We start from the raw sequence: 23,652 nt of genomic DNA on the forward strand, positions 1-23,652 counted from the left end.
TTGATTTGTGTGTGTTCTTAATTTGAACTTAACATGACTCACTTGTTAATGTTCCCAACAGATTAAATATACTATTGTTGTCAATGTCATGATAGTAATTATTATAATTTGAGTCTTCATTCATTTCTTTGAGGGGAGAAACTTTTAAATCCAGATATTTTGATAAATACATGGAAAAATACATGGAAAATAACTGTAAAATAAAAAGTCTTGAATCAAACAAACTTCTTAAATCAAACAAACGTTGCACTTTAACAGTTTGTGTCACAGTGGCGCCCTCTAGTGTCAGTAGTTTAAAACTGTTTGGATGATACTCGTTTCAGTTACGCAGGTAGAAATAAAAAAAAAGATACAAATTAAGTAAATGTAAATGTTTTCATTAGATTAAAGTAATTAACAATTAAAACGTGAAAGAAGTACGTGGGACTCTATTGGCTCTTTGGCGCCATCTAGTGTTGACCACCGTGAACTCAATCGCTGATAAAACGATAAAAAAAATAATTATATTCTACCGGATTAGTTGAATATCAATAGTTCATAGAACAATCTTAAGGTTAAAAGTTATTATTATTTAGTGAACGTTAAAGTGGGTCACGTGACGGATGTTGACGCTGTGACGCGTCACTGGACAGGTGGAGCCAACCCGGAAGTGAGATGTTCGTCTTGTAGCGTTTGGATCAACAAAGGAAAGTTGGGATTAAATGTATCAAATCTCGCCGCATTTGAAGCTTCAGGAGGTTTGGTTGTGATGTAGAGAGAGTTGAGGCTCGGTTCGTTCGTGTGTAAGGTTTAGAAAAACACGAGCTTTGTGTCCAGAAGGTGATGGACCTGCTCAGAGGAGACGGAAGCTCCTACACGGTGAGAAGAACCTTCTCTTCTTTTGAACCTTCTCGTCGCCTCGAACCTTCTCGTCTCCTCGAACCTTCTCTTCTTTTGAACCTTCTCTTCTCCTCGAACCTTCTCTTCTTTTGAACCTTCTCTTCTCCTCGAACCTTCTCTTCTTTTGAACCTTCTCGTCGCCTCGAACCTTCTCGTCTCCTCGAACCTTCTCTTCTCCTCGAACCTTCTCTTCTTTTGAACCTTCTCGTCGCCTCGAACCTTCTCGTCTCCTCGAACCTTCTCTTCTCCTCGAACCTTCTCTTCTTTTGAACCTTCTCTTCTTTTGAACCTTCTCGTCTCCTCGAACCTTCTCTTCTTCTCCCATCACCTCCATGATCTCAATGTCATGTTCTCTCCAGGACAACTTGATCGGGACTCTGCTGGCCATCTTTGGAAACGTCATCGTCAGCATCTCCTTGAGTATTCAGGTGAGTTTTCAGGTGAAGAGAAGCTCGACCTTGAAACTGATGACGTTTGACCCCAGATTGTTGACGTCACTTTTGTGCACATGAAATCTTAACTTGTGTCTGTTATGTTAGATTAAACTCATTATATACGTATACGTCATACTTAAATTAATGCTAAAAGATAATGAAAATATAAAGTATAAATGACTCGCTTCATCTAAGAGCTTAAACGTTTGACGACACATTCACATCAACATCCTCTCAGACTGATTCACCCTGTTCAAGACAAGCTCGGATCAGGATTAGATACGACACCAGTTATTTAAAACATCTGTTTATCTGCAAATCACACCTTAAATCGTAGATCAAAGATCAAGACACACCCAGGAAAGGGGGGTTAAGAGACGGAAGAGAAGATAACCCCCGCCCGAGAACATTTGAATGATTAGATTACAAGAAAACAAACTAGGATGTCTCTCTAGGGGGGATCGGGACACAGGGAACTTGAAAGAACCATTTGGCCGGAAAGAAACGACCTCCCAAACGGGAAATTTGCCTTAAATACAGCGATGTTTCTACAGATCGAGACCTTTTCTCCGGGACTATTGATCTGTGAAGTCGCCGGGAGAAAGTGCGACCGATCGATCGTAAAGCTTGTATTTAGTTTGACTTGAAGCAGTGAACGACCCGTGAAACACTCTTGATTGACCATCTTTCTCCACCAAGCGAAGTATTAAGACCCGGTGACAGGAAGTGACGGCGTGTTGGAACGAACTGTGTTTTGATGGTTTTAGTTACGACGACCTGATGAGATGATAATACATCTCAACATGTTTGAATCATGATCTTACTTTTGTTCTCCAGAAACAGAGCCATGTGGCGTCAGTGGGTTCCAAGGACCCTCGAGCCTTTTATCGAACCAAGACCTGGTGGTTTGGTTTTGTTTTCACGTTCCTCGGTGAAATCGCCAACTTCGTCTCGTACGCCTTCGCGCCGCTCGCCCTCGTGGCTCCTCTCAACGCCATCTCTGCGCTCAGTGAGTCACGCTTACGTCCAGATGTTCTTCAGATGTTCACGTCTCGTGTCTTCACAGCCAGTTCCATCCTGGGTCTCATCTTCCTGCGCGAGAAGACCAAACCTAAGGAGTTCGTTCGTGAGTTGGGTTTATTACAATTAAGATCTATTTCTTCAGGATTTTATTTGCTTCAGAGACATTTCTGTTAATCTCTACTAATAGGATCTGGAATCCTACAGGATTCCAACCTGTACTGAGACATTTAAATTTAACGTATATAAATAACAGAAATGGACATTTTTGTTAATAATAAATGTATAGAAGTAACAGAAAGACATTTCTGTTAATAATAAATGTATAATAAACGTATATAAATAACAGAAAGACATTTTTTTAATAATAAATGTATAATAAACGTATATAAATAACAAAAATAGACATTTCTTTTAATAATAAATGTATAATAAACATATATAAATAACAAAGACATTTTTTTAATAATAAATGTATAATAAACATATATAAATAACAAAAATAGACATTTCTTTTAATAATAAATTTATAATAAACGTATATAAATTACAGAAATAGACATTTTTTTAATAATAAATGTATAATAAACGTATATAAATAACAGAAATAGACATTTTTTTTAATAATAAATGTATAATAAACGTATATAAATAACAAAAATAGACATTTTTTTTAATAATAAATGTATAATAAACATATATAAACAAAAATACATTTCTTTTAATAATAAATGTATAATAAACATATATAAACAAAAAGACATTTCTTTTAATAATAAATGTATAATAAACGTATATAAATAACAGAAATAGACATTTTTTTAATAATAAATGTATAATAAACGTATATAAATAACAGAAATAGACATTTTTTTAATAATAAATGTATAATACACATATATAAAAATAACAAAAATAGACATTTCTTTTAATAATAAATGTATAATAAACGTATATAAATAACAGAAATAGACATTTCTTTTAATAATAAATGTATAATAAACATAGATAAATAACCAAAATAGACATTTCTTTTAATAATAAATGTATAATAAACGTATATAAATAACCAAAATAGACATTTCTTTTAATAATAAATGTATAATAAACATAGATAAATAACCAAAATAGACATTTCTTTTAATAATAAATGTATAATAAACGTATATAAATAACCAAAATAGACATTTCTTTTAATAATAAATGTATAAACGTATAGAAACAGAAACAGACGTTAACATCTGGTCTCTCGTAGAGCGATATGGATTCTCGTGCCTCGGCTCCATCCTCACCATCGCAGGAACGTATCTCTTCGTAGCCTTCGGACCAAACGCTCATGAGAAGCTGGTGGCGGAGAACGTGGTGACTCACCTGGTGGGCTGGCCCGTCCTGCTGTACCTGGTGAGTCGGTCACGTGACCACCTGGGAAAATGTCAGGTTTGAAACCTGGTCACTCAGAAATCCAAGATACAATTGTTGTGAAAATAATGCAAATATATCATCTTGGATCTTGCATCGTATCCTGAGCTCAATATAGTTTTGAATGTTAGAGAATATATCAAACTGTATCACGACACGAGTGTATCGCTAGAGTGAGTATTTCTCGTCTGATGGTATTTACGTTGAAATATTCCATGTTAAACGTGTCGAAGCAGGAAAGATATTTACTTGATGATTTCGTCTTCAGCTGCTGGAGATCGTGGCGTTCTGTCTGCTCCTGTATTTCTACAAGAGGCGTCGCATCGAGCACGTGGTCGTGGTCCTCCTGCTGGTGGCGCTGTTGGGTGAGTCTTTTGAATGGGAGCCGAGGTTCGCGTCCGTCAACGATGGCCTTCCTGCAGGTTCGGTGACGGTGATCTCGGTGAAGGCGGTCTCCAGCATGTTGGCTCTGACGGTGGAGGGCAGGATGCAGCTCAACTACCCCATCTTCAGCGTGTTGTTCGTGTGCATGGTGGCGTCCGTGGTCTTCCAGGCCAGGTGAGCCGGCGCCCGCGGGATCGTGGTGTGGAGACTGACTTCCTGTTGTCGGCCCTAGCTTCCTGTCTCAGGCCTGCAAGCTGCACGAGTCGTCCGTCATCGCCTCCTTCAACTACATCTTCTCCACCAGCCTGGCTGTGGTCGCCGGTGAGTTCTTCACCTCGACGTCACCAGACTCGACTTGAAACGTTTCTTCTCTGCAGGAGCTGTTTTCTACCAGGAGTTCAAGCACGAGGACGTCCTGCACGTCTGCATGTTCCTCTTAGGGTCAGTGTTTGTGAATGTCATCGTCTCGTGTCGAACCTTTCGTTGTTTTAGAGAAATATTTGTGAAGAACCTTTTTATTGAAGGTTTTTTAAAGCACTGAGTTAATCTATGACGATCACGCGACGTACGATCACGCGACGTACGATCACGCGACGTACGATCACGCGACCCACGATCACGCGACCCACGATCACGCGACCCACGATCACGCGACCCACGATCACGCGACCCACGATCACGCGACCCACGATCACGCGACCCACGATCACGCGACCCACGATCACGCGACCCACGATCACGCGACCCACGATCACGCGACCCACGATCACGCGACCCACGATCACGCGACCCACGATCACGCGACCCACGATCACGCGACCCACGATCACGCGACCCACGATCACGCGACCCACGATCACGCGACCCACGATCACGCGACCCACGATCACGCGACCCACGATCACGCGACCCACGATCACGCGACCCACGATCACGCGACCCACGATCACGCGACCCACGATCACGCGACCCACGATCACGCGACCCACGATCACGCGACCCACGATCACGCGACCCACGATCACGCGACCCACGATCACGCGACCCACGATCACGCGACCCACGATCACGCGACCCACGATCACGCGACCCACGATCACGCGACCCACGATCACGCGACCCACGATCACGCGACCCACGATCACGCGACCCACGATCACGCGACCCACGATCACGCGACCCACGATCACGCGACCCACGATCACGCGACCCACGATCACGCGACCCACGATCACGCGACCCACGATCACGCGACCCACGATCACGCGACCCACGATCACGCGACCCACGATCACGCGACCCACGATCACGCGACCCACGATCACGCGACCCACGATCACGCGACCCACGATCACGCGACCCACGATCACGCGACCCACGATCACGCGACCCACGATCACGCGACCCACGATCACGCGACCCACGATCACGCGACCCACGATCACGCGACCCACGATCACGCGACCCACGATCACGCGACCCACGATCACGCGACCCACGATCACGCGACCCACGATCACGCGACCCACGATCACGCGACCCACGATCACGCGACCCACGATCACGCGACCCACGATCACGCGACCCACGATCACGCGACCCACGATCACGCGACCCACGATCACGCGACCCACGATCACGCGACCCACGATCACGCGACCCACGATCACGCGACCCACGATCACGCGACCCACGATCAAGAAGGTCTGGTCTCTTCTGTCATAAATCAAAGTGTGTGTTTAAGCGTCAAATGTTGTGCGTTTGCTCACAGAACTGCCGTTTGCTTCCTCGGCGTCTTCCTCATCACCAAGAACCGAAGACGAGCCAAAGCGTTCGAGCCGTACGTGACGGTCAACATGACCAACGGTGAGTTTTAACGTCTGTACGTCAGCAAACCTTTGAGATGAAGAAGCTCTCGTCACACACAGTAGATATCAGTAGATCACACACAGAAGATGTCAGTAGATCACACACAGTAGATCACACACAGGAGATATCAGTAGATCACACACAGTAGATATCAGTAGATCACACACAGTAGATATCAGTAGATCACACACAGTAGATATCAGTAGATCACACACAGTAGATATCAGTAGATCACACACAGTAGATATCAGTAGATCACACACAGAAGATATCAGTAGATCACACACAGTAGATATCAGTAGATCACACACAGTAGATATCAGTAGATCACACACAGTAGATATCAGTAGATCACACACAGAAGATATCAGTAGATCACACGCAGTAGATATCAGTAGATCACACGCAGTAGATATCAGTAGATCACACGCAGTAGATATCAGTAGATCACACACAGTAGATATCAGTAGATCACACACAGTAGATATCAGTAGATCACACACAGAAGATATCAGTAGATCACACACAGTAGATATCAGTAGATCACACACAGTAGATATCAGTAGATCACACACAGAAGATATCAGTAGATCACACACAGTAGATATCAGTAGATCACACACAGAAGATATCAGTAGATCACACACAGTAGATATCAGTAGATCACACACAGTAGATATCAGTAGATCACACACAGTAGATATCAGTAGATCACACACAGTAGATATCAGTAGATCACACACAGAAGATATCAGTAGATCACACACAGTAGATATCAGTAGATCACACACAGTAGATATCAGTAGATCACACACAGTAGATATCAGTAGATCACACACAGTAGATATCAGTAGATCACACACAGTAGATATCAGTAGATCACACACAGTAGATATCAGTAGATCACACACACACACGTCTCCACGTCTGAACATTATCATTCCATTCCCTTGTCGAGGGTTAAACCCGGTGTGTATCCCAGCTACCCAGGGCGAGAGGCAGGGGACACCCTTTGCCAGCCTATCTTTGACCTATAGTCAGTTTAGATTTAACCTGTACTGTGGGAGGAAACCAGAGTTCCCTGGAGAAAACCCACGGAAGCACAGGATGATCGTTGTTGTTGTTGTTGTTGTTGTTGTTCAGCAGCAACAACGAAGAAACTGAAATCTAAATAATAAATGAACGTTTAAGTGTTTATTGATCGAACTGATGTCAATAATGATGTGTCATCAATATTTAATTCCTGCACTGATGAATATTTTAAGATCAAACATCAATATATTGATCGATGACATTTCAAATGTTGACGTTTACATTTTTTATTTAAAATGTTTTAATCATTGAAATCCATTATTTTCATGTGGAAAGATCTGTAGTCAGTTATTTATTACACATTTAATATTCTTCTTAAAGAATGTGATTTTTTTTAATCATAGCCTTTTAAATTCAGTATAAAAATGTTGCTCATAGTGTCAGCAATTATGATAAAAAGACTTTTTAAACCATTTTCATTTGAAATTTTGAAAATCTAGTTGAAAAACAACAACAACAACAACAATATTGTGACGCCACTGATTGACTTCCTGGTCATGTGACCTCCAGGACTCCCGACCATCCACAACAAGGACGAGACGTCTCAGGCCGACTACAGCGGCTCCTTCTCCTACGGCGCTCTGGTCAACAACGACGGCGGCTCGCGGGTCCAGAAGGAGCCGCAGACCTGCAACGGTGGTCCGGACCCCAAGGTGGACTAGGAGGTCCGGAGTCCGGACGCGGGTTCGACGTTCGGACGTCGTCAAAAAAAGGGGAAAATGTGCACTTTAAGTATTTTTTTCTAACTCTCGTCTTCCACGACCGACCTGAAGGTCCAGGAGCTTCAGGCGCCGTCGTGACAAATCACTGTGTTTAGATACGATCGTGCCTTTGCTTCGCTCTCAAGGTCACGTTTGCCATGATTGCAAAAGTCCTGCCGACGCCGCCGTCACGTGTAAATATGTCCAGTGTTCGCGACAGTTCTATGGACTTCTTTCTTCTCCAGGGACCAAATTATTTATTCTATTTATGAATAATAACCTCATTAGTGGCTCAAACCAGCGATGATTCTCATTTATTCCATTTAAACCACAACGTTTGTGTAACTTCAACAAATCGCCATCGGTTGTGATGGTTCGAGCGCTTGATAGAAAGTCAGGTGAACATTCGTCAGGGTGAACATTCGTCGGGTGAACATTCGTCGGGTGAACATTCGTCAGGGTGAACATTCGTCAGGGTGAACATTCGTCGGGTGAACATTCCTTCGGGTGAACATTCGTCAGGGTGAACATTCCTTCGGGTGAACATTCGTCGGGTGATCATTCGTCGGGTGAACATTCCTTCGGGTGAACATTCGTCGGGTGAACATTCGTCGGGTGAACATTCGTCGGGTGAACATTCCTTCGGGTGAACATTCGTCGGGTGAACATTCGTCGGGTGAACATTCGTCAGGGTGAACATTCCTTCGGGTGAACATTCGTCAGGGTGAACATTCCTTCGGGTGAACATTCGTCGGGTGATCATTCGTCGGGTGAACATTCCTTCGGGTGAACATTCGTCGGGTGAACATTTGTCGGGGTGAACATTCGTCGGGTGAACATTCGTCAGGGTGAACATTCGTCGGGTGAACATTCGTCAGGGTGAACATTCGTCAGGGTGAACATTCGTCAGGGTGAACATTCGTCAGGGTGAACATTCCTTCGGGTGATCATTCGTCGGGTGAACATTCCTTCGGGTGAACGTTCGTCGGGTGAACGTTCGTCGGGGTGAACGTTCGTCGGGGTGATCGTTCGTCGGGTGAACATTCGTCGGGTGATCATTCGTCGGGTGATCATTCGTCGGGGTGAACATTCGTCGGGGTGAACGTTCGTCGGGGTGAACGTTCGTCGGGGTGAACGTTCGTCGGGGTGAACGTTCGTCGGGGTGAACGTTCGTCGGGGTGAACGTTCGTCGGGTGAACATTCGTCGGGTGATCATTCGTCGGGTGATCATTCGTCGGGTGAACATTCGTCGGGTGAACATTCGTGGGGTGAACATTCGTCCGGGTGAACATTCGTCGGGTGAACATTCGTCCGGGTGAACATTCGTCGGGTGAACATTCGTCGGGTGAACATTCGTCGGGTGAACATTCGTCGGGTGAACATTCCTTCGGGTGATCATTCGTCGGGTGAACATTCGTCGGGTGAACATTCCTTCGGGTGAACATTCGTCGGGTGAACATTCGTCGGGTGAACATTCGTCGGGTGATCATTCGTCGGGTGATCATTCGTCGGGTGAACATTCGTCGGGTGAACATTCGTCGGGTGAACATTCGTCGGGTGAACATTCGTCGGGTGATCATTCGTCGGGTGAACATTCGTCGGGTGAACATTCCTTCGTGTGAACATTCCTTCGGGTGAACATTCGTCAGGTGAACATTCGTCAGGGTGAACATTCGTCAGGGTGAACATTCGTCGGGTGATCATTCGTCGGGTGAACATTCCTTCGGGTGAACATTCCTTCGGGTGAACATTCGTCAGGGTGAACATTCCTTCGGGTGAACATTCGTCAGGTGAACATTCGTCCGGGTGATCATTCGTCGGGTGAACATTCCTTCGGGTGAACATTCCTTCGGGTGAACATTCGTCAGGGTGAACATTCGTCAGGTGAACATTCGTCAGGGTGAACATTCCTTCGGGTGAACATTCGTCGGGTGAACATTCGTCGGGTGAACATTCGTCGGGTGAACATTCCTTCGGGTGAACATTCGTCGGGTGAACATTCGTCAGGGTGAACATTCCTTCGGGTGAACATTCGTCGGGTGATCATTCGTCGGGTGAACATTCGTCGGGTTAACATTCGTCGGGTGAACATTCGTCGGGCGAACATTCGTCGGGCGATCATTCGTCGGGCGAACATTCGTCGGGCGAACATTCGTCGGGCGAACATTCGTCGGGCGAACATTCGTCGGGCGAACATTCGTCGGGCGAACATTCGTCGGGCGAACATTCGTCGGGCGAACATTCGTCGGGCGAACATTCGTCAGGGTGAACATTCGTCGGGTGAACATTCGTCAGGGTGAACATTCGTCGGGTGAACATTCGTCGGGTGAACATTCGTCAGGTGAACATTCGTCAGGGTGAACATTCGTCGGGTGAACATTCGTCAGGGTGAACATTCGTCGGGTGAACATTCGTCGGGTGAACATTCGTCGGGTGAACATTCGTCGGGTGAACATTCGTCAGGGTGAACATTCGTCGGGTGAACATTCGTCGGGTGAACATTCGTCAGGTGAACATACCAGGTGTTACTTTCAGCCACGATGTTAGGCATCCATGTTTCTATTAGACTATTAAACACAGTTGTGTATTTCAACACGATGTAAACACTTCACTCTTCACAGTGTTACTAATAAAGATGGTGAGACTCTCAGTTCTGGTTCTTTTCATTGGTTCTGATCCAGTAGAACCAGTTTTACTGTCAACACGGGCCTGGACTGTCATGAAGTCTGATCCGTTATTATTGTGTATCATTGACTGGAACCAGTGATGCTTCGTTATTGATCTATAATCCAATCATACACGTAGAAGACATTAGTTATTTCATATCATTATTCATACACTTAACTAATACCTTTGATTCATGTTATAATCTATTCAATTCATGTCCGTAATAAATAAATAAATAAATAAAGGCCAGCATTGAACTGAAGATCAACAGGTGATCCAAACATCACATATTTACAAATCAATACATTCTATGGATCAGCACCTGATTTATTGACCAACTTTAACCACAAACGTGATCAAAAGTCATAATAAAACCAAATATTAACAGTTTATCTCCAGCATCACCGGCTGCTTCTCTAACAACCTTGACTCGCGAGTCCCGCCTCCGAGCCTCCTCCTGATTGGCCAGTCCAAGTACAGCGCGTCCACCGATTGGTCGGATCGTGTCCTTGTGGTGACTCACGCTAGGCTGCACCTGCGAGCGCCGCTAAATCAATCCTGTGCTCGTCGGAACATCGAGTCCAAGGCTCGGTTCTGGTGAAAAGAGCGGGTCTGGTTCAGTACCAGCGGGTCAGGAAGCCTCCGAGCGTGTTTGTGTTGCGATGACTAGAACCTCCTGCGGGTTCCGCTGGTGCTGAGGTGAGTTTGAGTGACGTGTGGCTCCGTTTCAAGGTTGTTTCAGCTTAGAAACCTGCACCGTGTGTGTGGTTATGACGTGTTTATGACGTGTTTATGACGCGGTTATGACGCGGTTATGACGCGTTAACACGTGAAAACACGCTCCTGTCAAAGCGACAAACCTCCAGCAGAACTTCGAGTCACTTGAGATGTTTTCCTGGACGGACGTCTGTGACGTCATCGACACTCTTGCGTCAGAAACGTCACGATTATAAACACAAACACCAAATAAACACGTGTTTAGAAACACGCTCGTGTTTAAAGTCGTGTTTGTTTGTTCTCGTGACGACAATGATCTGGTGGTTGTGCGCACGAGCCTCAAGATGGCGCCAGAAGCGCGAAGTTCTCAAGCATTGACGTCATCATGTGATCAGCTGATAAACGATCGATTCTGTCCACGCTCGTGCGTCATGTCCCCCGATATGTGATCGATACGTTCAATAGTTACTGACGCGAGACTTTAAAACATTATATAAAATACAATCTTGTGTAAACACTTGAAATATTCACCTGGACCTCGATGACGTCATTGGTGGAAATGATTCAGTGTTTGTAGGATCTTCGTTAAGACTCTAGGGGGCGCTGTGACGTCAGTCATTGAGGAAATGTTTGATGACGAGCAGGTGAAGCTTCTACACCTGCGTCAATCACGATCAAGTTGATCTGTCAATCAAGTCTATAGAAGCAACACGTGTTTAAACACAAACAATGGTTTAGAAATATCTGGTCCAGTCGCACCTGAAGCTCCAGGATCGATCAGGACCTTCTCACCTGTTTAGAAAGACTTGTCTGGTCCAGTCGCACCTGAAGCTCCAGGATCGATCAGGACCTTCTCACCTGTTTAGAAAGACTTGTCTGGTCCAGTCGCACCTGAAGCTCCAGGATCGTTCAGGACCTTCTCACCTGTTTAGAAAGACTTGTCTGGTCCAGTCGCACCTGAAGCTCCAGGATCGTTCAGGACCTTCTCACCTGTTTAGAAAGACTTGTCTGGTCCAGTCGCACCTGAAGCTCCAGGATCGATCAGGACCTTCTCACCTGTTTAGAAAGACTTGTCTGGTCCAGTCGCACCTGAAGCTCCAGGATCGTTCAGGACCTTCTCACCTGTTTATAAAGACTTGTCTGGTCCAGTCGCACCTGAAGCTCCAGGTTCGTTCAGGACCTTCTCACCTGTTCAATCACACAGGTGAGGCTCATCAGCTCAGTCTCTCTGTCGCCCTCTAGTGTCCGGAGTGAGACTTTTTGTATTTAGGTTTATTGTCACAAACAAGCCTTTATATTATTATTGTGGACACAAATACACACAAATGTTGTGTTTATAACGACGACAACAAATGTTTCTGATCATGTTAGTGAGTCAAGTTGATAGTTTAGTGTTTGTTACATAAAAACACCTTCAACTGGTTACAAGTGTAGACGTGATCTATATTTTCTCTTTTCAATCTACATCATTGGACTTGAGTGTGTCCTTGTGTGTGTGTGTGTGTGTGTCTTTAAGGAGACGTCGACCTCCTGGTGTGTAACTGTGTGTATCTGTGTGTGTCTTTAAGGAGACATCGACCTCCTGGTGTGTGACTGTGTGTATCTGTGTGTGTCTTTAAGGAGACATCAATCTCCTGGTGTGTAACTGTGTGTCCTCTTGTGTGTGTCTTTAAGGAGACATCAATCTCCTGTTGTGTAACTGTGTGTAACTGTGTGTCCTCTTGTGTGTGTCTTTAAGGCGACGTCAACCTCCTGGTGTGTAACTGTGTGTAACTGTGTGTCCTCTTGTGTGTGTCTTTAAGGAGACATTAATCTCCTGGTGTGTAACTGTGTGTAACTGTGTGTCCTCTTGTGTGTGTCTTTAAGGAGACATCAATCTCCTGGTGTGTAACTGTGTGTAACTGTGTGTCCTCTTGTGTGTGTCTTTAAGGCGACGTCAACCTCCTGGTGTGTAACTGTGTGTCCTCTTGTGTGTGTCTTTAAGGAGACATTAATCTCCTGGTGTGTAACTGTGTGTAACTGTGTGTCCTCTTGTGTGTGTCTTTAAGGAGACATTAATCTCCTGGTGTGTAACTGTGTGTAACTGTGTGTCCTCTTGTGTGTGTCTTTAAGGAGACATCAATCTCCTGGTGTGTAACTGTGTGTAACTGTGTGTCCTCTTGTGTGTGTCTTTAAGGCGACGTCAACCTCCTGGTGTGTAACTGTGTGTCCTCTTGTGTGTGTCTTTAAGGAGACATTAATCTCCTGGTGTGTAACTGTGTGTAACTGTGTGTCCTCTTGTGTGTGTCTTTAAGGAGACATCAATCTCCTGGTGTGTAACTGTGTGTAACTGTGTGTCCTCTTGTGTGTGTCTTTAAGGCGACGTCAACCTCCTGGTGTGTAACTGTGTGTCCTCTTGTGTGTGTCTTTAAGGAGACATTAATCTCCTGGTGTGTAACTGTGTGTAACTGTGTGTCCTCTTGTGTGTGTCTTTAAGGAGACATCAATCTCCTGGTGTGTAACTGTGTGTAACTGTGTGTCCTCTTGTGTGTGTCTTTAAGGCGACGTCAACCTCCTGGTGTGTAACTGTGTGTAACTGTGTGTAACTGTGTGTAACTGTGTGTAACTGTGTGTCCTCGCTGGAAAAGCGTCCAATCGACCCTAAATTATGACGCTTTAGTTTTGATTTCATGGTCTCGCACTCACTGCTCTCCTCGACCTCCTCGTCCTCCTCGACCTCTGCGACCTCCTCGGGGCTGGTTCTTCTTCTTCTTTTTCTTCTTCTTCTTCTTCTTCTTTTCTTCTGCTGCTTTAGAGAATCTTCATTAATTCTCCTGCAGAAGCTTCAGTCCTTGACATGTGTGTGTTGAAGTGTGAGAAGCTCAAACATCTGCTGTGAACGTTCTCTGGTCCTCGAACCCTTGAAGGTCGTTCACTGCAAACAAGTTAAAGTTGAAACGATGAAGCTTCACTGAAGGATCTGTGAACAAACACGATATACGACTGATGGACGTGTGACGTTTCGTCGTGTTTTTAAATTTAGACTCTGATGTTCAGAACATCTGATAAAAACAGTTTAAAGCATCAATAAAAGTCGTGTTGGTGACGTCAGAGATGTTTGAGAACATTTCTGATCTTCTTCTGGTTCCATTTCCTGGAAGTTTATTACGATCATGAAGGAAAATGAGTTTGAATTAAAAACGTGTTTTAATTGTTGTATTAACGTAGTTTGAAGTGTCTCCAGACGAGGACTCAGCTGTTTGAGAACTGGACTCAGATGTTTGAGAACTGGACTCAGATGTTTGAGAACTGGACTCAGATGTTGGAGAACTGGACTCAGATGTTTGAGAACTGGACTCAGATGTTGGAGAACTGGACTCAGATGTTTGAGAACTGGACTCAGATGTTTGAGAACTGGACTCAGATGTTTGAGAACTGGACTCGGATGTTTGAGAACTGGACTCGGATGTTTGAGAACTGGACTCGGATGTTTGAGAACTGGACTCAGATGTTTGAGAACTGGACTCAGATGTTTGAGAACTGGACTCAGATGTTTGAGAACTGGACTCAGATGTTTGAGAACTGGACTCAGATGTTTGAGAACTGGACTCAGATGTTTGAGAACTGGACTCAGCTGTTTGAGAACTGGACTCGGATGTTTGAGAACTGGACTCAGATGTTTGAGAACTGGACTCGGATGTTTGAGAACTGGACTCAGATGTTTGAGAACTGGACTCAGATGTTTGAGAACTGGACTCAGATGTTTGAGAACTGGACTCAGATGTTTGAGAACTGGACTCAGATGTTTGAGAACTGGACTCAGATGTTTGAGAACTGGACTCAGATGTTTGAGAACTGGACTCAGATGTTTGAGAACTGGACTCAGATGTTTGAGAACTGGACTCGGATGTTTGAGAACTGGACTCGGATGTTTGAGAACTGGACTCGGATGTTTGAGAACTGGACTCAGATGTTTGAGAACTGGACTCAGATGTTTGAGAACTGGACTCGGATGTTTGAGAACTGGACTCAGATGTTTGAGAACTGGACTCAGATGTTTGAGAACTGGACTCAGATGTTTGAGAACTGGACTCAGATGTTTGAGAACTGGACTCAGATGTTTGAGAACTGGACTCAGATGTTTGAGAACTGGACTCGGATGTTTGAGAACTGGACTCGGATGTTTGAGAACTGGACTCAGATGTTTGAGAACTGGACTCAGATGTTTGAGAACTGGACTCAGATGTTTGAGAACTGGACTCAGATGTTTGAGAACTGGACTCAGATGTTTGAGAACTGGACTCAGATGTTTGAGAACTGGACTCAGATGTTTGAGAACTGGACTCAGATGTTTGAGAACTGGACTCAGCTGTTTGAGAACTGGACTCAGATGTTTGAGAACTGGACTCAGATGTTTGAGAACTGGACTCAGATGTTTGAGAACTGGACTCAGATGTTTGAGAACTGGACTCAGATGTTTGAGAACTGGACTCAGATGTTTGAGAACTGGACTCAGATGTTTGAGAACTGGACTCAGATGTTTGAGAACTGGACTCAGATGTTTGAGAACTGGACTCAGATGTTTCCTCCTTCATCCACAGCCTCCTTCCCATCATCCACCTCTTCACTGACATGCTGCGAGAGACTTCCAAGGCGTGGAGCAACGGCTCGGAGGCGTACAGCAGCGACCCGGAGGAGGACGAGGAGGACGAGGAGGACATGGTGTTTGGAGAGAACGATCCAGACGCTGGTGCAGACGAGATGATGGACCTCAGTGACCTTCCTACGGCACTGTACGCCTGCGGCGTCCATGAAGCTGCTTTTGAGGAGGTCATGCACAGAGTGAGTCATGTGACTGAGAGTCATGAGTCTGAGTGAGTCATGTGACTGTGAGTCATGAGTCATGTGACTGAGTGAGTCATGAGTCATGAGTCTGAGTGAGTCATGTGACTGAGAGTCATGAGTCTGAGTGAGTCATGACTCATGAGTCTGAGTGAGTCATGTGACTGTGAGTCGAGTCATGTGACAAACAAACAAACACGTACACAACAAACACAATACACAGCATACATAATACACAACAAACACAATGCACAACAAACACAATGTGCAACAAACACAATGCACAATACACAACAAAAACATACACAACAAACACAATGCACAACATGCACAATACACAACAAACACAATGCACAACAAACACAATGTGCAACAAACACAATACACATCAAACACAATGCACAACAAACGCAATGCACAATATGCACAATACACAACAAAAACATACACAACAAACACAATGCACAACATGCACAATACACAACAAACACAATGCACAATACACAACAAAAACATACACAACAAACACAATGCACAACAAACACAATGCACAACAAACACAATGTGCAACAAACACAATGCACAATACACAACAAAAACATACACAACAAACACCATGCACAACATGCACAATACACAACAAACACAATGCACAATACACAACAAAAACATACACAACAAACACAATGCACAACATGCACAATACACAACAAACACAATACACAACAAAAACATACACAACAAACACAATGCACAACATGCACAATACACAACAAAAACATACACAACAAACACCATGCACAACATGCACAATACACAACAAACACCATGCACAACATGCGCAATACACAACAAAAACATACACAACAAACACCATGCACAACATGCACAATACACAACAAACACAATGCACAATACACAACAAAAACATGCAAAACAAACACAATGCACAACATGCACAATACACAACAAAAACATACACAACAAACACAATGCACAACATGCACAATACACAACAAAAACATTCACAACAAACACCATGCACAACATGCACAATACACAACAAACACAATACACAACAAACACAATGCACAACATGCACAATACACAACAAAAACATACACAACAAACACCATGCACAACATGCACAATACACAACAAACACCATGCACAACATGCACAATACACAACAAAAACATACACAACAAACACCATGCACAACATGCACAATACACAACAAACACAATGCACAATACACAACAAAAACATACACAACAAACACAATGCACAACATGCACAATGCACAACAAACACAATGCACAACAAACACAATGCGCAACAAACACAATACACATCAAACACAATGCACAACAAACACAATGCACAATACACAACAAAAAGATGCACAACAAACACAATGCACAACATGCACAATACACAACAAAAACATACACAACAAACACAATGCACAATACACAACAAAAACATTCACAACAAACACCATGCACAACATGCACAATACACAACAAACACAATACACAACAAAAACATACACAACAAACACAATGCACAACATGCACAATACACAACAAAAACATACACAACAAACACCATGCACAACATGCACAATACACAACAAACACAATGCACAATGCACAATACACAACAAAAACATACACAACAAACACCATGCACAACATGCACAATACACAACAAACACAATGCACAATACACAACAAAAACATACACAACAAACACAATGCACAACATGCACAATACACAACAAACACAATGCAAAATACACCACAAACACAATGCACAACACGCACAATACACAACAAACACAATACACAACAAACACAATACACAACAAACACAATACACAACAAACACAATGCACAACATGCACAATACACAACAAACACAATACACAACAAACACAATGCACAACACGCACAATACACAACAAACACAATACACAACAAACACAATACACAACAAACACAATGCACAACATGCACAATACACAACAAACACAATACACAACAAACACAATATACATCAAACCCTCCAAAACTGTAGTTTATATTTGATTAGATTCAAACTGAAGTACAAATGTCAGCCTCAGTCTCTTCATCCTTCTCTATATCAAACCATTAAAACTCTATAAATAGAATCTTGACATTTCAAACTTTCACTGACAGAAGGAACGAGGGATGAGACTCTACTTTCTTCAAGTTTTTGAAAAGAATCTAAAGGTTTTCTTCAATATTACGGTTATTTGTCCTTTTTCTGTGTGTTTCTTCTTTGATACAATAATTCATATTACAATAACATTTATTTGTGATTGATAAGTGATCAATTCATTGATCAATTGACTTTATCGAGTCAATGATTCAAGTCGACCGAAGCTTCTGTCAATCATTCAAGTCGACCGAAGCTTCTGTCAATCATTCAAGTGTTTTTGTCAGGATGTTCTTTTTAAAGTTTCAACTTCTTTGATGGAATCATTACTTCAGTGTTGTACACACTGAAGTACATGAAGTACCATCAGTGTTTCAATGAAGAAGTGAAGAGATGCTCATGACATGTTCATCGTCTCAAACATGCAGGAAACATGTGAACCTCCAGTAAAGCTGTGAGTAACAGAGAGTAACGAGTCTGTCGGAGGAAGAAGGTCAGAGGAACCATTGAAGGTCGTTCCCAGCGTCCCAGTATTTACGCTCTAATCAGCTGCGAGTGAAGCAGCCGCTGTCAGATGATGACTCCTGGACCTGAAGACGATCACACAGTATCCTCGAGTAACATCACTTTTATTGTTCATGTTGTTTATGTTCTGGTCCTTAAAGCACTTTTAGTTTTTTTTTACCATAGTTACTGTATAGATAATTAAAGTGTTGAAAATAGAAAGAGGATACAGTGAATCCAGCAGCTTTTAAAGCTGATGTTTGGACATATTTTTGTTTGAAAACAAATGAAAGTAGTTACAACTTCAAGAGTCATGTGGTCTGTAAATACTACAACACCAGAGTCAAGTACTGGACAATACTACACATATATACTTGTTACTACACTATCACAACACCAGAGTCAAGTACTGGACAATACTACACATATATACTTGTTACTACACTATCACAACACCAGAGTCAAGTACTGGACAATACTACACATATATACGTGTTACTACACTATCACAACACCAGAGTCAAGTACTGGACAATACTACACATATATACGTGTTACTACACTATCACAACACCAGAGTCAAGTACTGGACAATACTACACATATATACTTGTTACTACACTATCACAACACCAGAGTCAAGTACTGGACAATACTACATATATATACTGGTTACTACACTATCACAACACCAGAGTCAAGTACTGGACAATACTACATATATATACTGGTTACTACACTATCACAACACCAGAGTCAAGTACTGGACAATACTACACATGTATACTTGTTACTACACTATCACAACACCAGAGTCAAGTACTGGACAATACTACACATGTATACTTGTTACTACACTATCACAACACCAGAGTCAAGTACTGGACAATACTACACATGTATACTTGTTACTACACTATCACAACACCAGAGTCAAGTACTGGACAATACTACACATGTATACTTGTTACTACACTATCACAACAACAGAGTCAAGTACTGGACAATACTACACATATGTACTTGTTACTACACTATCACAACACCAGAGTCAAGTACTGGACAATACTACACATGTATACTTGTTACTACACTATCACAACAACAGAGTCAAGTACTGGACAATACTACATATATATACTTGTTACTACACTATCACAACACCAGAGTCAAGTACTGGACACTACTACATATATATACTTGTTACTACACTATCACAACACCAGAGTCAAGTACTGGACAATACTACATATATATACTTGTTACTACACTATCACAACACCAGAGTCAAGTACTGGACAATACTACATATATATACTTGTTACTACACTATCACAACACCAGAGTCAAGTACTGGACAATACTACACATGTATACTTGTTACTACACTATCACAACACCAGAGTCAAGTACTGGACAATACTACACATGTATACTTGTTACTACACTATCACAACACCAGAGTCAAGTACTGGACAATACTACATATATATACTTGTTACTACACTATCACAACACCAGAGTCAAGTACTGGACAATACTACACATGTATACTTGTTACTACACTATCACAACACCAGAGACAAGTACTGGACAATACTACATATATATACTTGTTACTACACTATCACAACACCAGAGTCAAGTACTGGACAATACTACACATGTATACTTGTTACTACACTATCACAACACCAGAGTCAAGTACTGGACAATACTACATATATATACTTGTTACTACACTATCACAACACCAGAGTCAAGTACTGGACAATACTACACATGTATACTTGTTACTACACTATCACAACACCAGAGTCAAGTACTGGACAATACTACACATATATACTTGTTACTACACTATCACAACACCAGAGTCAAGTACTGGACAATACTACATATATATACTTGTTACTACACTATCACAACACCAGAGTCAAGTACTGGACAATACTACACATATATACTTGTTACTACACTATCACAACACCAGAGTCAAGTACTGGAGAATACTACACATATATACTTGTTACTACACTATCACAACACCAGAGTCAAGTACTGGACAATACTACACATATATACTTGTTACTACACTATCACAACACCAGAGTCAAGTACTGGACAATACTACACATATATACTTGTTACTACACTATCACAACACCAGAGTCAAGTACTGGACAATACTACACATATATACTTGTTACTACACTATCACAACACCAGAGTCAAGTACTGGACAATACTACATATATATACTTGTTACTACACTATCACAACACCAGAGTCAAGTACTGGACAATACTACACATGTATACTTGTTACTACACTATCACAACACCAGAGTCAAGTACTGGACAATACTACATATATATACTTGTTACTACACTATCACAACACCAGAGTCAAGTACTGGACAATACTACACATATATACTGGTTACTATACTATCACAACACCAGAGTCAAGTACTGGACAATACTACATATATATACTGGTTACTATACTATCACAACACCAGAGTCAAGTACTGGACAATACTACACATATATATACTGGTTACTACACTATCACAACACCAGAGTCAAGTACTGGACAATACTACATATATATACTGGTTACTATACTATCACAACACCAGAGTCAAGTACTGGACAATACTACATATATATACTGGTTACTATACTATCACAACACCAGAGTCAAGTACTGGACAATACTACATATATATACTGGTTACTATACTATCACAACACCAGAGTCAAGTACTGGACAATACTACATATATATACTGGTTACTACACTATCACAACACCAGAGTCAAGTACTGGACAATACTACACATATATATACTGGTTACTATACTATCACAACACCAGAGTCAAGTACTGGACAATACTACACATATATATACTGGTTACTACACTATCACAACACCAGAGTCAAGTACTGGACAATACTACACATATATATACTGGTTACTACACTATCACAACACCAGAGTCAAGTACTGGACAATACTACATATATATACTGGTTACTACACTATCACAACACCAGAGTCAAGTACTGGACAATACTACATATATATACTGGTTACTACACTATCACAACACCAGAGTCAAGTACTGGACAATACTACATATATATACTGGTTACTACACTATCACAACACCAGAGTCAAGTAATGGACAATACTACACATATATATACTGGTTACTACACTATCACAACACCAGAGTCAAGTACTGGACAATACTACATATATATACTGGTTACTACACTATCACAACACCAGAGTCAAGTACTGGACAATACTACACATATATATACTGGTTACTACACTATCACAACACCAGAGTCAAGTACTGGACAATACTACACATATATATACTGGTTACTACACTATCACAACACCAGAGTCAAGTACTGGACAATACTACATATATATACTGGTTACTACACTATCACAACACCAGAGTCAAGTACTGGACAATACTACACATATATATACTGGTTACTACACTATCACAACACCAGAGTAAATTACTGGACAATACTACATATATATACTGGTTACTATACTATCACAACACCAGAGTCAAGTACTGGACAATACTACATATATATACTGGTTACTACACTATCACAACACCAGGGTCAAGTACTGGACAATACTACATATATATACTGGTTACTACACTATCACAACACCAGAGTCAAGTACTGGACAATACTACATATATATACTGGTTACTATACTATCACAACACCAGAGTCAAGTACTGGACAATACTACATATATATACTGGTTACTATACTATCACAACACCAGAGTCAAGTACTGGACAATACTACATATATATACTGGTTACTACACTATCACAACACCAGAGTCAAGTACTGGACAATACTACACATATATATACTGGTTACTACACTATCACAACACCAGAGTCAAGTACTGGACAATACTACATATATATACTGGTTACTACACTATCACAACACCAGAGTCAAGTACTGGACAATACTACACATATATATATACTGGTTACTACACTATCACAACACCAGAGTCAAGTACTGGACAATACTACACATATATATACTGGTTACTACACTATCACAACACCAGAGTCAAGTACTGGACAATACTACATATATTTACTGGTTACTACACTATCACAACACCAGAGTCAAGTACTGGACAATACTACACATATATATACTGGTTACTACACTATCACAACACCAGAGTCAAGTACTGGACAATACTACATATATATACTGGTTACTATACTATCACAACACCAGAGTCAAGTACTGGACAATACTACATATATATACTGGTTACTACACTATCACAACACCAGAGTCAAGTACTGGACAATACTACATATATATACTGGTTACTATACTATCACAACACCAGAGTCAAGTACTGGACAATACTACATATATATACTGGTTACTACACTATCACAACACCAGAGTCAAGTACTGGACAATACTACATATATATACTGGTTACTACACTATCACAACACCAGAGTCAAGTACTGGACAATACTACATATATATACTGGTTACTATACTATCACAACACCAGAGTCAAGTACTGGACAATACTACATATATATACTGGTTACTACACTATCACAACACCAGAGTCAAGTACTGGACAATACTACATATATATACTGGTTACTATACTATCACAACACCAGAGTCAAGTACTGGACAATACTACATATATATACTGGTTACTACACTATCACAACACTAGAGTCAAGTACTGGACAATACTACATATATATACTGGTTACTACACTATCACAACACCAGAGTCAAGTACTGGACAATACTACATATATATACTTGTTACTACACTATCACAACACTAGAGTCAAGTACTGGACAATACTACATATATATACTGGTTACTACACTATCAC

At 41.9% G+C, this 23,652-nt stretch overlaps 2 protein-coding genes across 2 annotated transcripts in view; both read left to right on the forward strand.

Annotated features, from left to right (window-relative positions):
- The first annotated feature begins 637 nt into the window (after positions 1–637).
- On the forward strand, positions 638–8,316 carry nipal3 (NIPA like domain containing 3). Its single transcript, XM_087779798.1, has 11 exons — positions 638–858; positions 1,239–1,307; positions 2,151–2,322; positions 2,380–2,439; positions 3,589–3,734; positions 4,021–4,117; positions 4,175–4,310; positions 4,369–4,457; positions 4,514–4,577; positions 5,908–6,002; positions 7,608–8,316. Exons 1-11 carry the CDS (start codon positions 823–825, stop codon positions 7,757–7,759), a joined length of 1,116 nt encoding a protein of 371 aa, XP_087635924.1. The 5' UTR covers positions 638–822; the 3' UTR covers positions 7,760–8,316.
- Positions 8,317–10,944: 2,628 nt separating this feature from the next.
- The window catches only part of rcan3 (regulator of calcineurin 3), a 43,486-nt gene continuing 30,778 nt past the window's right edge, over positions 10,945–23,652 (forward strand). Inside the window, exons 1-2 of the mRNA XM_087780615.1 lie at positions 10,945–11,164; positions 15,763–16,003. Of these exons, the coding sequence (XP_087636741.1) occupies positions 15,794–16,003 (210 nt within the window). The 5' untranslated portion in view covers positions 10,945–11,164; positions 15,763–15,793. The remainder of the gene's footprint in view (positions 11,165–15,762; positions 16,004–23,652) is intronic.

This window comes from Callionymus lyra, chromosome 18 (genome assembly GCF_982586985.1).
Source record: "Callionymus lyra chromosome 18, fCalLyr1.hap1.1, whole genome shotgun sequence".
Lineage (NCBI taxonomy): Eukaryota > Metazoa > Chordata > Actinopteri > Syngnathiformes > Callionymidae > Callionymus > Callionymus lyra.

Excerpts from the sequence above, each read along its gene's own strand:
- nipal3 (XM_087779798.1), top strand. The coding sequence starts at position 823 with ATGGACCTGCTCAGAGGAGACGGAAGCTCCTACACG. Across the intron at positions 2,323-2,379 it reads CAACGCCATCTCTGCGCTCA|CCAGTTCCATCCTGGGTCTC; the intron begins GTGAGTCACGCT and ends GTGTCTTCACAG. Across the intron at positions 4,578-5,907 it reads GTCTGCATGTTCCTCTTAGG|AACTGCCGTTTGCTTCCTCG; the intron begins GTCAGTGTTTGT and ends GTTTGCTCACAG.